The sequence below is a fragment of the Bombina bombina genome, chromosome 2, assembly GCF_027579735.1.
Source record: "Bombina bombina isolate aBomBom1 chromosome 2, aBomBom1.pri, whole genome shotgun sequence".
Taxonomy (NCBI): Eukaryota; Metazoa; Chordata; class Amphibia; order Anura; family Bombinatoridae; genus Bombina; species Bombina bombina.
Window position 1 is genome coordinate 1287712798 of NC_069500.1, and position 15312 is coordinate 1287728109.

General features: G+C 35.6%; 1 protein-coding gene across 1 annotated transcript in view; it reads left to right on the plus strand.

The window, feature by feature from the left end:
- The first annotated feature begins 2289 nt into the window (after nucleotides 1-2289).
- The window catches only part of LOC128650281 (uncharacterized), a 150010-nt gene continuing 136987 nt past the window's right edge, over nucleotides 2290-15312 (plus strand). The window contains exon 1 of the mRNA XM_053704105.1: nucleotides 2290-2827. Within this exon, the coding sequence (XP_053560080.1) occupies nucleotides 2413-2827 (415 nt within the window). The 5' untranslated portion in view covers nucleotides 2290-2412. The remainder of the gene's footprint in view (nucleotides 2828-15312) is intronic.

Here is a 15312-nt window from a genome sequence, read left to right on the forward strand (position 1 = left end):
TTGTTGAATGCGTGGGTTAGCACTCGTATTACAAGTTGAAAGTAAAAAAGTTATCACTCAGGCTTTAACCCAATGCATGCAAAAAAAAAAAAATGAACTTCAATTATCGGGATCACTTAAACTTATCCCCCCATAGGAGTTAATGGAGCGCGGAAAGTGGAAAATAAAACTAACATCCTACTCGCACGCAGACCCCATCATGTTTTCTCAAGTGCGCTAACCCAATATGAAAATATGAATATTTCTCATTCCAATGTTTTTTACATAGAAGAATATGTTCTAATTATTCATAAATACATATTTCTACATATATCTGATGGTATTTTTGTACAATATATATCTATACCTATATATATAAAATTATATATAAGGGTAGATATATACAGATATTTATAGTAATATCTATCTAGAAATACTTCAAACATATTCCCCTATGTGAAGAACATTGGAATGTGAAATATTTACACAATATTGCATAAATATGTTTTTTCATGTTGTCATCTACTGGACTGTAAAGGGCTCCCATGCACTTATATCAATATATGTCTTTATATGTATACATATGTATTTATTTGTTTATATGTTTATATGTGTTTACAGACATATATAAACATATAAATACAGCTGTATACACACACACATATATATATACTTACATATACAAACATGCATATATATATATATATATATATATATATATATATATACATATACATATTTAGACATGTGTATGTATGTATTTCTATGATAAAGTCCTCGTATATTTAAGCCCTTATAACGTTTTTATGCAACATTTTTAAAAAAAATATTTTTTATTATATAGTGTTATTATGAGTGTAATTGTGCTTTAAATGCATTTTTAATGTGTTTTGTGCAACCTTTTATTAGAGCGTAACAATTAACCAGATCTCTGCGGTCATGCTATCCTGTTAAATTGCGCTCAAGAAATACCAGACACTGAATTAACAAAGAATTATTAAATATCAGAAGTGTAGAACTTCAAAACAGTCCAAATATAGTTTTTGTTATAATCTATATCAGATATCTAAAGTAGGGGTGCTTTTTTTAAAAGCCCTAAAACTATTGTAGTCTATGGGGCTGATTTATTAAAGAGCGGATGGAAATGATACGATGTAGCATATCATGTCTGCCACACATCGATAACTGCTGACAGCATACGCTGTCGGCATTTATCATTGCACAAGCAGTTCTTGTGAACTGGTTGTGCAATGCCGCCCCCTGCAGTTTTGTAGCCAATCGGCCGCTAGCAGGGGGTGTCAATCAGCCCGATCGTATAGGATTGGGTGGATTGATGTCCGCAGCCTCAGAGCAGGCAGACAAGTAATGAAGCAGGGGTCTTAAAGGGACAGTCTACCATAAAATTGTTATTGTTTTAAAAGATAGATAATCCCTTTATTACCCATTCCCCAGTTTTGCATAACCAACACAGTTATATTAATATACTTTTTACCTCTGTGATTACCTTGTATCTAGGAACCTTCTTCCAGCCCCCTGATCACATGACTGTGACTGTTTATTATCTATTGTCTTAAATGTAGCATTGTTTTGTGCTAGATCTTACATAACCCCCTGTGCATGAACACAGTGTTATCTATATGGCCCACGTGTACTTTCTGTCTCTGTGTTGAAAAGAGATTTAAAAAGCATGAGATAAGAGGCAGCCCTCAAAGGCTTAGACATTAGCATACGAGCCTACCTTTGTTTAGTTTAAACTAAGAATACCAAGAGAAAAAAGCAAATTTGATGATAAAAGTAAATGTGAAAGTTGATTAAAATTAAAAGTTCTGTCTGAATAATGAAAGTTTAATTTATACTAGACTGTCCCTTTAAGACTGCTTCATAACTGCTGTTTCCCGCGAGCCTGATAATTCGGGCCCTATGAGTGAATATCTGTGTATGTGTATCAGTAATGGCTCTGACTTAGTGATTATACTTATTTATAAGGAAGTTCTCATGCATCTGGGAACAAAGGAAGCAATACATTGCATGATTTGCATGCTTCTTATATATTTATTTGTTCATGTTTTGATAATTATCAAAGTAGAATGATTGTATTAGCATTTACATGAATATGATCCAAAAGAAAAACACAGAAATATACAATTCTTAATGGATAAAAATCTATATGTTGTTGCATGGTTGAAACCTAAATTAATAGCAGTCTACACCTTTAAGGGGAAGAGCTTAGATTGCTTTCAGTTTCTATAGACTGCACAGACGTACCCAGAGCTGGTTTTGAAATTCTTCTTCAGCAAATCACTGTGTAGACTAAGCCGACTGCAAAAAAAGAACAGGAAACAAACTGAAAGACAAAGGACAGTTAATGCATAGGATATACTAGAACAGAACACAGAGAACATATACTTATATATTGTGTGTTATTATAACACAATGGCATCAGTCCTAAAAAAGGCAAGAAAAAATGAAGCTTTTACTGTTCTCATTCGAATGTGTGACTCTTTTGTTAGAACTCCAGAAAATATTATCTGCCCTTTAATGAAAGCTAAGGAATCTCTGCGTATTTTGTACAAACTTCAGGAACACTTGTTAAGAAATATTGTTAGTGAATCAGGAGACAAATTTGGACTGTTATTATCCAGCATTAATTGGATTCCCCTCAGTGACAAGAAAACAGATACAGAAGGCAACATTTTCATACGTTATACATCCTCAAAGCCTTTGGAAGAGAACCAGTTCAGATGTTACAGGGAGCAAGTGAAATTAAGATTACAACAACTGGGTATACAACATATCTTAATCCATCAACTGGAAAATCAGTTAACAGTTTCACAGCCACTAATTTCAGGTAATTATTTTAAAGTGCAACATTATTTTAAAGGAGACATAATGCAATTGAGTCAATATTGCTGCCTTTTTAAAAGTTGACTGGGCTGCATTATGAGGGGGGTTTATCTCCAGAGATGTGGAAATGCTATGTGGGCCCCCCTTATGCCAAACTTTTTATGGGTTGGTGGGAGCTGTCCCACATCTTTGAAGATTTGAACCCCTTCAAGCATTAGATATATATTTTTTTTTTATAAGTTATTGATGATTTGTTGCTAGTATGGTGTGGTTATAACTAAGGAACTCCACCATTAACACATGGGATTAATACAAATGATGTTGGATTGAGATTTACATTTGAAGATAGTCATCTATTAATATTTTGTATTTGACCCTGACAGATCAGAAAGATGTAAGAGTTACAACCAATTTCTATAGGAAACCAATAGCTTTCAATTCCTTACTACACCTGAAAAGCTGTCATCCTTGGCATGTCCTTTATGCAGTGGCTAAGGGTCAGTTTGTTAGAATGAATTGAAATTGTACAGAATTTAACACCTACACTGTTCAAGTGTAAGAGCTGATCCGAAAGAAGTGATAGAGAGAGCAGAGAATGAGGTTAACTCAATGGATAGATACATTGCTCCAAGACAATTAGGGTGTAACTTTTGTAACTGATTATATTGCTTAATATTCTAACATTTGTCTTATAATCAGGAAGCATTTCAATGCATTTTAATATGTTGGCAGCTGATGAAAAATTGATTAAATGTGTAAGCAAGGGAGATGCTCATGTAGAAAATGTAAATCCCTGGGTTACCGCCTCTCTCCTTACCAATTACCTAGAATCAAGGGGGACTTGAGCTCATGGATGAGGTGTCTGATACGATCGGAGGTTACTAATGAGTTATTGTTCAGTCTTGTTTAAATTGTACATCATATTATTTATTATTTATGTCATCACTTGCACAGTTTACAAGGTAAAGTTTGTGGGGTTAACCACTAGAGATGTACAATCCAGAATTCGGGATAATTTGTCCACAATTAATGTGGGCACCGCTACAACGCCATTAGCACAGCATTTTGTTAGAATCACAATAAGCTGTTCATGACCTTTAGATGGCAAATGGGCGGGTGATAAAATCAGACTATTAAATAAAAGAGAAATATATCCTTTTGGTTTAAACTCTATGATATGTTGAGTTATTGGGAATAATCTATACACCAGGTCTCTATTATTTATTTGTTTATAGTCATTTGTTTTTTCTTTATTGTCATCATTATTTTTCATATTACATATTTATTTATTTTTTAAGTTTGTTTGTTCTCAGTTCTAATGTATAATCTCAGGAATTTGTGAGATTTGTCTATCATTTGTTCTGGCAAATATTATATAACTGGATTTTCATAACATATGCATAAATTGAGATTATGTTCTATAATACCCATTTGGGTTTAAATGAACATGTGTATAAAAAAATATTACATAGTATAGGACTAATGAATGCAGAAATTGTTGTACCAAACAGTCATTGGAATTAGAGTATGTTACATTAAGGAAGGCCAACCCCTTTTTTGTTTTAACCAAAAGGCAGACATATAGATCCCTTTGTGAATTAGTTATGATTGCGACATAATGCTGAAAAGAGTAAGCATACCCAGATGTTGTATACCCAGATGTTGCATACCCAGATGTTGCGTACCCAGATGTTGCGTACCCAGATGTTGCGTACCCAGATGTTGCGTACCCAGATGTTGCATACCCAGATGTTGCGTACCCAGATGTTGCATACCCAGATGTTGCTAGTCCCTTTTACTTTTTGTATTTTCTGTTAGTCTCTCCTGGACATTTTAATTATATTATCAAAATATTTTTTTTTTGCTTAGATCTCTACCACTGCCTTTTCTATATTGTCTGCATGGTAAAAAAGTGGGGAGAATAGCGCTTAGGAAAAGCCTTTGTCGCTCTAATACACAGGTGTACTAGCCCACCTTAAAGGAAAATGAATATAAGAAAAATGTGCGCCAAAGAGGTTATGGGGATCACATCTAAGATACGTTAAAATAATATAAACCAAAAAGCATAGATCTATGCATACATAGTAAAATACATACAATTGAATAATCAAATAATGTGTGGATGATAACTGCCTAGCAGAAAATAACTCAGTCTTAGATATACAAGGTGCACCTTATAGGAAAAGTCACAAATCTGAGCTCAGTGAAAAGGTCCTCAAAAAGATGTGTGGAAATATGTACAATAACCGAAACTTGAATGTCAAACTTGAATATTCAAAAAATTATGATAACCAACCAAAATCAGATGTGTTGTATCCAAAGGAAAAAAAACTATTTGTATATATATTCCAAAAAATAGTATACAAAAAATAGTGAACTAGAATCCAAAACTTGTGAACTAAAATAAAAAAAAAAAAATTATAATGGAAAATAATGGAAAATAAAATATCAAAAATAAAAATGGTGAATGTTATCCGTGAAGTGTGATCCCTCTGTGGAATAGTGGGTTCCTCCTAGATGTAGTATCGTAGTTTTCCAGCTATCAGCCTGTAGAAAATAGAATAGAATAGTGCAATACAGCTAAAACTTTGAATAACAAATTAAATAAAGCTTACCAATAACTGTCAGCACGTTTCTGTCCTCAGTGATGGGCTTTTATCAAGACTAAAGAACTGGTAGTGCCTGGTAGCCTTATATATTGTCTGCATTCAGAGATGTCATGTGCATATGAAAAGCAGAAAATCACAGAAGGCATAGTTTGGTAAAAGGGAGGGTCTACTTGAAAATGCTTATTGTTTAAAAAGATAGATTACCCCTTTATTACCCATTCCCCAGTTTTGCACAGCAAACACTGTTATAGTAATACACTTTTTACCTTGTATCTAAGCCTCTGCAGACTGCCCCCATATTTTAGTTCTTTTGACAGGCATTTTAGCCAATCAGTGCTGTCAAAATGCACTGAGATAAGAGGCAGCCATCAGGGCTTAGAAATAAGCATATGAGTCTACCTAGGTTTATTTTTCAACAAAGAATACCAAGCAGGGTCGGCTCCAAGGGGGGGCAATGCCCACCCAAATGGAATGTTGTGCCCCCTCAAAAAATATTAATATGATCATACGCTTTAAAAAATAATAAATAAAATAATGAATTGCTATGTAATGCTGCATGCTGGGGCAGAGTTAGCTGCCGAACTGTGAGGTCGCATCACGCATCTGCAAGGAGCTCCGTGTCTTAACCTCTTATTTGTAATTGGAAGTTAATTAGAGACTTTTTGGACTTGTCTATAACCCTATTAATTTTACCTAACTATCGTAAGTTACTCATTTTCTTAAACAATAGACCATGATAAGAATATGATTGTATCATATAAATATGTCTATAAAATGGCTACCGGCTTCTATCGAAGCCTCAAATGTGCACTTTGATCTTAGGCCGGGCCTAAGATCACAGTGTACTTTTGATGCATCGATAGAAGCCTGTAGCCATTTATAGACATATTTATATGATGCAATCATATTCTTATAGGTACACAGTACATAGGTTGTATTAAGTAGCCTGATATCCGTTAGTTATTGTGAAACAGGTATAGCTAAATCTAATCTACAAAATTACCAGTACCTGAAAACCTAGTATCCTCCCTGCTATTGCAAACAAATGGGGTAATTGCATTGGGGGTTTTGGGTGCATGACTGTTTAGGGCAGTGATTTGCAACATTTCTTTTGCCGTGGCACACTTTTTTACATTAAAAAATCCTGCGGCACACCACCATCCCAAAATTTTACAAAATGACACATTGTAGCCTAATACAGGATATATATACAGTATATATATATATATATATATACACATACTGTATATACACACACACACTGTACTGTGCTGTCATGCCATGCCTCCTACAAACTATACATGACATATTGACATTCATAATGATTGTCTGTGAATGAATGTCAATGTCATGGTTGTAAATGATGTCTCATGAGCCTGTCACATACCTCCCAATATTTCAAAATTTGAAAGAGGGACACCCCTGCACTGTTGTCAGTCTGCTGCGGCACACCTGAGGATCTCTCACGGCACACTAGTGTGCCACGGCACACTGGCTGAAAAACACTGGTTTAGGGGACATGATTGAGATTTGAAAATGAGTTTAAGGGTTTTGGATCATTGTGATTAAGGGGGTGAATTGTTTTTAAGGAGCTATTGCACTGGGGGTCTCAAGTTTAATGGCTCTGTTTTAGTGCACTGCATAGGATTTAGACTTCATTCTTTTACCTAGTGATTTAGCACATATTCTCCAAATGTTAATAGTCGGGGATAAGCCAGCCAGAAGCTACACTTTCCTGCAGAATATGTAGGTCTGCTCTTGTTTTGACTCTCATTCATGCTTTGTAAATGTGTGCCCCCTCATGAAAAAAAAAATGCCCCCCCATTTCATTAGTTCTGGAGCCGACCCTGATACCAAGAGAACAAATCAAATTTGATGATAAAACTAAATTGAAAAGTTGTTTAAAATTGCATGCCCTATTGGAAACATGAAAGTTTAATTTTGTCTACACTGTCCCTTTAAAAGCAATAAACATTCATTTTTTATATTTCTTATAAGAAAATATGTCCCTTTAAAAACTAAGACCTAGATTACGAGTGGAGCACAATATTGCTCTTTTGCGTTTGCATTACCTGGAAGCCTTGCGCTCACAAGAGCGCTCTTCCCTAGGCTACAATGGGAGCCTAGTTCTCATGCTGTGAGACACGGCAAAGCACCTAGCACATCGCAGGGGGCAATTCGCTCAGCAACATTTAAATATTTATGTATATGAATGTATACATATATATTCATGTGTTTTAAATGTGTATATACACATATTAACAAATAAATATATATGTATATAATATAAGCATATACATACTGTATATATTAACAGTAAAAACACAGTCCCAATTTACCTCAAAGTAAAGGCACTTTCAGTGTCGCTTTTTTTTTCTTCAAACACCCCACATCCCCTCACTTTAACCCCTTATAACTGCTTCATGCATTTTTAAAAAAAAAATAATTAAATAAAGATGCTTATTTTTTTATCATAGATTTAAAAACTTACCTCTTTATTAGAGGGGCAATTGGGGAACATTTTGTTCTTTAATCAGGTTAATTGCACTAAGTGCAAAGTGATGCCGCAAGCTCACGGGAGCATTAACCAGCCACTTGTAATGGCTGGTTATTTAACATGCGCCCTTAAACAGGCACATTTTTCCCCTTTACGGGCGCACGTTAAAATAGCGCTCCACTCATAATCTAGCCCTAAATGCTCCAGTTCAGATATCCTCAAAATGTGGCCTGTTAGTGAGGTCTAAGGACAGGTCTGAAAAGCAGTGATGTAAAGTAAACTACCATCAAAAATACATTATTATATTTAGGTGATTTTTTTCCATTTGAGTTAAAGGGACATAAAACCTGTATGCTAAATCACTGAAAGTGGTACACATCCTAAGCCCCTGTAAACTCCACAGTCCTGAACACTGACAGACAGCTTCACAGTTCCCAGCAGCCCAGGCAGTTAACCCCTGAGCAGCCTGGATGACAGGACTGTGTTTGTATTTACATAGGGGAGATTACAAAAGCCTGTGTCACCCTGGGAGGTTTCCAGTTAATTTGTTTGAGAGTACACATTGTGTGGGTGCTGGTTTAGGGTCCCAGGAAGGGGGGAGACCTTGTAACTGACTTCCCCCAGTTTTGCTTTTACACATTACTGTGAATCTGCTGGTGAGTGCCAGGTGTTCTGTGTGTTGTGTTGATATATATATATAAATATATATATATATAATTGATTTCATATTGAATTTGAGGCCGTGAGAAGCCATGCCTTGAGACACACCCTCTCCACCCCCATTTAAAAAGTGTCCAGGAATCTTCTGGGCAAAAGGTGGCAACCCTAGTAGTAAAGGCATTGAGGCCTATTTATCAAGCCATCAACTATGCTGCATTTGCCGGCACCAATACGCTCAACTAACAGCGCCTAACACCACGGTCGCATACCTGAATACGATCTCCTTATTTATTAAAAAAGCTGTCAAAAAGCCACGCACCAAGTACGGGGCGATGAGCAGCGGACTGTTGTTAACTAGCAGTCATTGGTCTCTCTGCTATTCGTTTTTTTCCCAACTTTATTTATACCCTGTCACTAATCACCGCCACTATACTAAAATGTTTAACTCCTATCCCGCCGCTCCTGGACCCCGCCGCAACTAAATAAAAGTATTAACCCCTATCCCGCCACTCCTGGAGCCCACCGTAACTCTAAAAAAGTTATTCACCCCTATCCCGCCGCTCCTGGACCCCCCCACAACTTTAATAAAGTTATTAACCCCTATCCCGCCGCTCCCGGACCCCCCCACAACTTTAATAAAGGTATTAACCCCTATCCCACCACTCCTGGAGCCCACCGCAACTCTAATAAAGTTATTAACCCCTATCCCGCCGCTCCCGGACCCCTCCGCAACTTTAATAAAGGTATTAACCCCTATCCTGCCGCTCCCAGACCCCTCCGCAACTTTAATAAAGGTATTAACCCCTATCCTGCTGCTCCCGGAGCCCACCGCAACTAAATAAATGTATTAACCCCTAAACCCCTGGCCTCCTACATCACTACTAAACCTATTAACCCCTAAACCGCCAGCCCCCCACATCGCCATAAACTAAATTAAGCTATTAACCCCTAAACCTAACAACCCACTAACTTTACATTAAATATTAACTCATCCCTATCTTATAATAAATTTAAACTTACCTTTAGAATGAAAATAAACTATATTAAACTACTAATTAACCTACGCTATTATACTAAAAACACATTAAACTATATTAACCTATTAAATAACCTACCCTAACTATTATACTAAAATTACATTAAACTATTCATTTACCTACCCTATTATACTAAAATGACATTAAACTAAAAATTAAATTAACTGTATTACATATTTAAACACCTAACCCTACTCAAGTTATTTAAATCTACTATTAAAAATTACTAAGTTACAAAAAAATAACAACTAAGTTACACAAAATAAAAAATAAATTATCAAATATTTAAACTAATTACACCTAATCTAATAGCCCTATGAAAATAAAAAAGCCCCCCAAAATAAAAAAAATCCCTAGCCTACACTAAACTTCCAATGGTCCTTAAAAGGGCCTTTTGCGGGGCATTGCCCCAAAGAAATCAGCTCTTTTACCTGTAAATAAAAATACAAATACCAATAGGAATTAAGGTGGAAAAAATCCTATTGGCATTTGCAATCAGCCAATAGGATTGAGCTGTCATCCTATTGGCTGATCCAATCAGCCAATAGGATTGAGCTCAAATTCTATTGGCTGATTGGAATAGCCAATAGAATGCGAGCTCAATCCTATTAGCTGATTGAATCAGCCAATAGGATGAAAGCTCAATCCTATTGGCTGATTGCAACAGCCAATAGGATTTTTTCCACCATAATTCCTATTGGCTGTTAGAATTCTATCAGCCAATCGGAATGTAAGGGACGCCATCTTGGATGACGTCATTTAAAGGGAAACTTCATTCTTCAGAAGACGTCGTAAGAAGAGGATGCTCCGCGCCGGATGTCTTGAAGATGGAGCCGCTCCATGCCGGATGGATGAAGATAGAAGATGCCGTCTGGATGAAGACTTCTGCCGGCTTAGATGAAGACTTCGGCCCGCTTAGATGAAGACTTCTGCCGGCTTCGCAGATGACTTCTGCCGCTTCGTTGAGGATGGATGTCCGGTCTTCAAAAACTGTAAGTGGATCTTCGGGGGTTAGTGTTAGTTTTTTTTAAGGGTTTATTGGGTGGGTTTTAATTTTAGATTAGGGGTTTGGGCTGAAAAAGAGCTAAATGCCCTTTTAAGGGCAATGCCAATCCAAATGCCCTTTTCAGGGCAATGGGGAGCTTAGGTTTTTTAGATAGGTTTATATTTGTGGGGTTGGTTGTGTGGGTGGTGGGTTTTACTGTTGGGGGTATTTGTATTTTTATTTACAGGTGAAAGAGCTGATATCTTTGAGGCAATGTCCCACAAAAGGCCCTTTTAAGGGCCATTGGTAGTTCATTGTAGGCTAGGTTTTTTTTATTTTGGGGGGCTTTTTTATTTTGATAGGGCTATTATATTAGGTGTAATTAGTTTAAATATTTGATAATTTATTTTTATTTTGTGTAACTTAGTGTTTTTTATTTTGTGTAACTTAGTGTTTTTTATTTTGTGTAACTTAGTTGTTATTTTTTTGTAACTTAGTAATTTTTAATAGTAGATTTAAATAACTTGAGTAGGGTTAGGTGTTTAAATATGTAATATAGTTATTTTAATTTGTAGTTTGATGTACTTTTAGTATAATAGGGTAGGTTAATGAACAGTTTAATAAAGTTTAATGTAATTTAATGTAATTTTAGTATAATAGTTAGGGTAGATTAATGAATAGTTTAATGTATTTTTAGTATAATAGTTAGGGTAGGTTAATTAGTAGTTTAATATAGTTTATTTTAATTCTAAAGGTAAGTTTAAATTTATTATAAGATAGGGAGGAGTTAATATTTAATGTAAAGTTAGCGGGTTGTTAGGTTTAGGGGTTAATAGCTTAATTTAGTTTATGGAGATTTTTTAGTTTATGGCGGTTTAGGGGTTAATAGGTTTAGTAAGTGGTAGTGATGTGGGAGGCTAGAGGTTTAGGGGTTGATACATTTATTAAGTTGCGGCGAGGTCCGGGAGCAGCGGTATAGGGGTTAATAACTTTATTTAGTTGCGGTGGGCTCGGGTAACGGCGGGATAGGGGTTAATATATTTATTTAGTTGTGGCGGTGTCAAGGAGCGGCGGGATAGGGGTTAATATATTTATTTAGTTGCGGTGGGGTCCGGGAGCGGCGAGATAGGGGTTAATAACATTATGTAGGTGGCGGCGATGTCGGGGCGGCAGATTAGGGGTGTTTAGACTCGGGGTACATGTTAGGGTGTTAGGTGTAAACATAATTTTTATTCTACCATATAAATTAATGGGATATCTGGCAGCATTGAACATAAGCTTTCGCTGCTTTCAGACTCCCATTGATTCCTATGGCATCCGCGGCCCCCAGGGTGGCGGATTGAAAACCAGGTACGCTGGGCCAGAATAGCCGCGAGCGTACCTGTTAGAAATTTGATAAATGGCAAAAGGTGTCAAATAGTGCCAAATTTGTATTCGGAACATCTGTAATGACGTAAGCATCGATCTGTGTTGGATTGAGACCGGCGGATCGTATTTTACGTCACAGATTTCAACTTTTGCCGGTCTGTAGGCTTTGATAAATAGGTCTAATCAAGCTCGCCACAATTACGCTGTGGAATTCCAGCGTATTTGCGGTTGACGGCTTGATAAATAGGCCTCATTATCTTTATTTTTAAACAATAACAATTTTAGTGTAGACTGTCCCTATAATATATAATGAATGGATTCAAAGCACAACCACAATAACTTGCTTAACGGGTTAAACAGTTCTCCTTTAGTAAAATAAATATGTTAAACCAAAGTAAACAAAAAGAGATTGTGTTAAAAATCTGGAACTTATTTTTTTTTTTCTTTTAAAATGAGCCCTTAGAAATTGTCAGTGTAGCCACTGCCTGCAGCTAGGAAAGGGAGCTACCATTATACAATTTAAAGGGAAAGGAAAATTCAAATTTTTCTTTCCTGATTTGGATAGAACATATAATTTCAAACAACTTTCCAATTAACTTCTATGATCAAATCACAAGAGACAAGTTTGTGCAAGCACCAATCAGCACCAAGCTCCAACTAGTGTAGGATATTATTTTTCAAGAAGGGATACCAAGAGAACAAAGCACATTTGAAAATAGAAGTGAATTTAAAAGGGTCGTAAAATTGCATGCTCTATCTGAATCAAGCAAGTTTAATTTTAACTTTTGTCAGTATATAGCAGAGTTATAATATAATTTATTTGTTATTATTCTTTAAAACAAACCCCCAATTAAAAATGTATATACGAAACAATTTAAATTAATATTTATTCCTTAAGTCTTTAGATTAGTTAATATTTATATACACATTGAAATATATTAAGTAGAGACTAGCTTTGAATCAACTATGCACGCTTATTATCAGCTGGATTGATAAACGTGTTGCATTGTTTTAATATAGCTTGCTATGGTTTTAATATTCAAATATTTGTTTTAATAAACTGAACTTGTCTTATGCAAGCCTTGGTTTATTACCTTCTATAGCAGCTTTCTATACTGCTTCTGACCATCCATTAGCAATCACTATGACAGGATTCCCCTGCACCATCCACTCTGCACCTGGAGAGGTTTAGCTGGTACACCTGAAGATATCAGCCAGTTCCTACTAGTACATAAGTGTACTTGGGCCGATTGTGAGTACCCATTTGGCTTTCTGTTTTGCTTTTATATATAGATATACTGATGTACACATGAGGCGCCCCTCTTGTTCCTTATTTTCTATACAGCCCTGGATTTATCTATGAGGAGGAGAGCAGCCTGATCCACTTTACCTTTGTGGGATTACCTTGTTACACTGTCAAGGGTTAGCTGGCACACCTTAGTTCCCAGCCAGCACCTACTAGTACATAAGTGTACTCAAGCTGAATGTGAGTACCCACTTGGCTTACTATTCAATATTCAACCATATAGCATACTGATATGCACATAAGGCGCCCCTCTTGTCTTCTCTATCCCTCATTTGATAAATAGGCCACATAACCTTTAAAATATTTATTAAATATACTTTCATTTTCAGTATTAATAAACTTATCTGGTCAGCATATATATACCATTTTATATAATTGAAAATGTACAATTTGAGATCAAACACGAGTATATTATCAATTCTATGTTAAAATATGCTTATTGGAGTCTCATTCCGTTTCAATATAAATATAGCCCACATCTTTGTACATCTCTTGATAGTGTTATTTTGAGTGCATGAAAAACACAATTTATATATAATGTATGGGACAATTTACTGTTTTCTCCTTGGTATAAAATGAAAGAAACAATGTTGTTATTCTGAGACTCCATAACACATTTAAAATTCACCAATGCAGCCCTTCAATACAGCAGACATCTATCCAATACAGTAAGTTTCAGATATATACATATATATATATATATATATATATATATATATATATACATACATACATACATACATACATGTTGTTAATATAACCTTATATGAAGATTAAGTCACAGCATTCCCATATGTCTGTATGTAACTTGAATTCAGATTCTTATCTGTGTATCTGAGGTTCAGGGGCAATTAACAGGCTTGTGCTAATTACTATATTCTCAGAATTTCTGTTTAGCTGGTACACCTGAAGATATCAGCCAGTTCCTACTAGTACATAAGTGTACTTGGGCCGATTGTGAGTACCCATTTGGCTTTCTGTTTTGCTTTTATATATAGATATACTGATGTACACATGAGGCGCCCCTCTTGTTCCTTATTTTCTATACAGCCCTGGATTTATCTATGAGGAGGAGAGCAGCCTGATCCACTTTACCTTTGTGGGATTACCTTGTTACACTGTCAAGGGTTAGCTGGCACACCTTAGTTCCCAGCCAGCACCTACTAGTACATAAGTGTACTCAAGCTGAATGTGAGTACCCACTTGGCTTACTATTCAATATTCAACCATATAGCATACTGATATGCACATAAGGCGCCCCTCTTGTCTTCTCTATCCCTCATTTGATAAATAGGCCACATAACCTTTAAAATATTTATTAAATATACTTTCATTTTCAGTATTAATAAACTTATCTGGTCAGCATATATATACCATTTTATATAATTGAAAATGTACAATTTGAGATCAAACACGAGTATATTATCAATTCTATGTTAAAATATGCTTATTGGAGTCTCATTCCGTTTCAATATAAATATAGCCCACATCTTTGTACATCTCTTGATAGTGTTATTTTGAGTGCATGAAAAACACAATTTATATATAATGTATGGGACAATTTACTGTTTTCTCCTTGGTATAAAATGAAAGAAACAATGTTGTTATTCTGAGACTCCATAACACATTTAAAATTCACCAATGCAGCCCTTCAATACAGCAGACATCTATCCAATACAGTAAGTTTCAGATATATACATATATATATATATATATATATATATATATATATATATATATATATATATATACATACATACATACATACATACATGTTGTTAATATAACCTTATATGAAGATTAAGTCACAGCATTCCCATATGTCTGTATGTAACTTGAGTTCAGATTCTTATCTGTGTATCTGAGGTTCAGGGGCAATTAACAGGCTTGTGCTAATTACTATATTCTCAGAATTTCTGTTTACTTATCTGACTTATGTACAGAATCTTGTTTCCCACACCCCAGGATGCTCCAAGGCTCGGGTAATTATCAAGCCCAATGTTTATCCTTCATGTGGAGCTATGAGC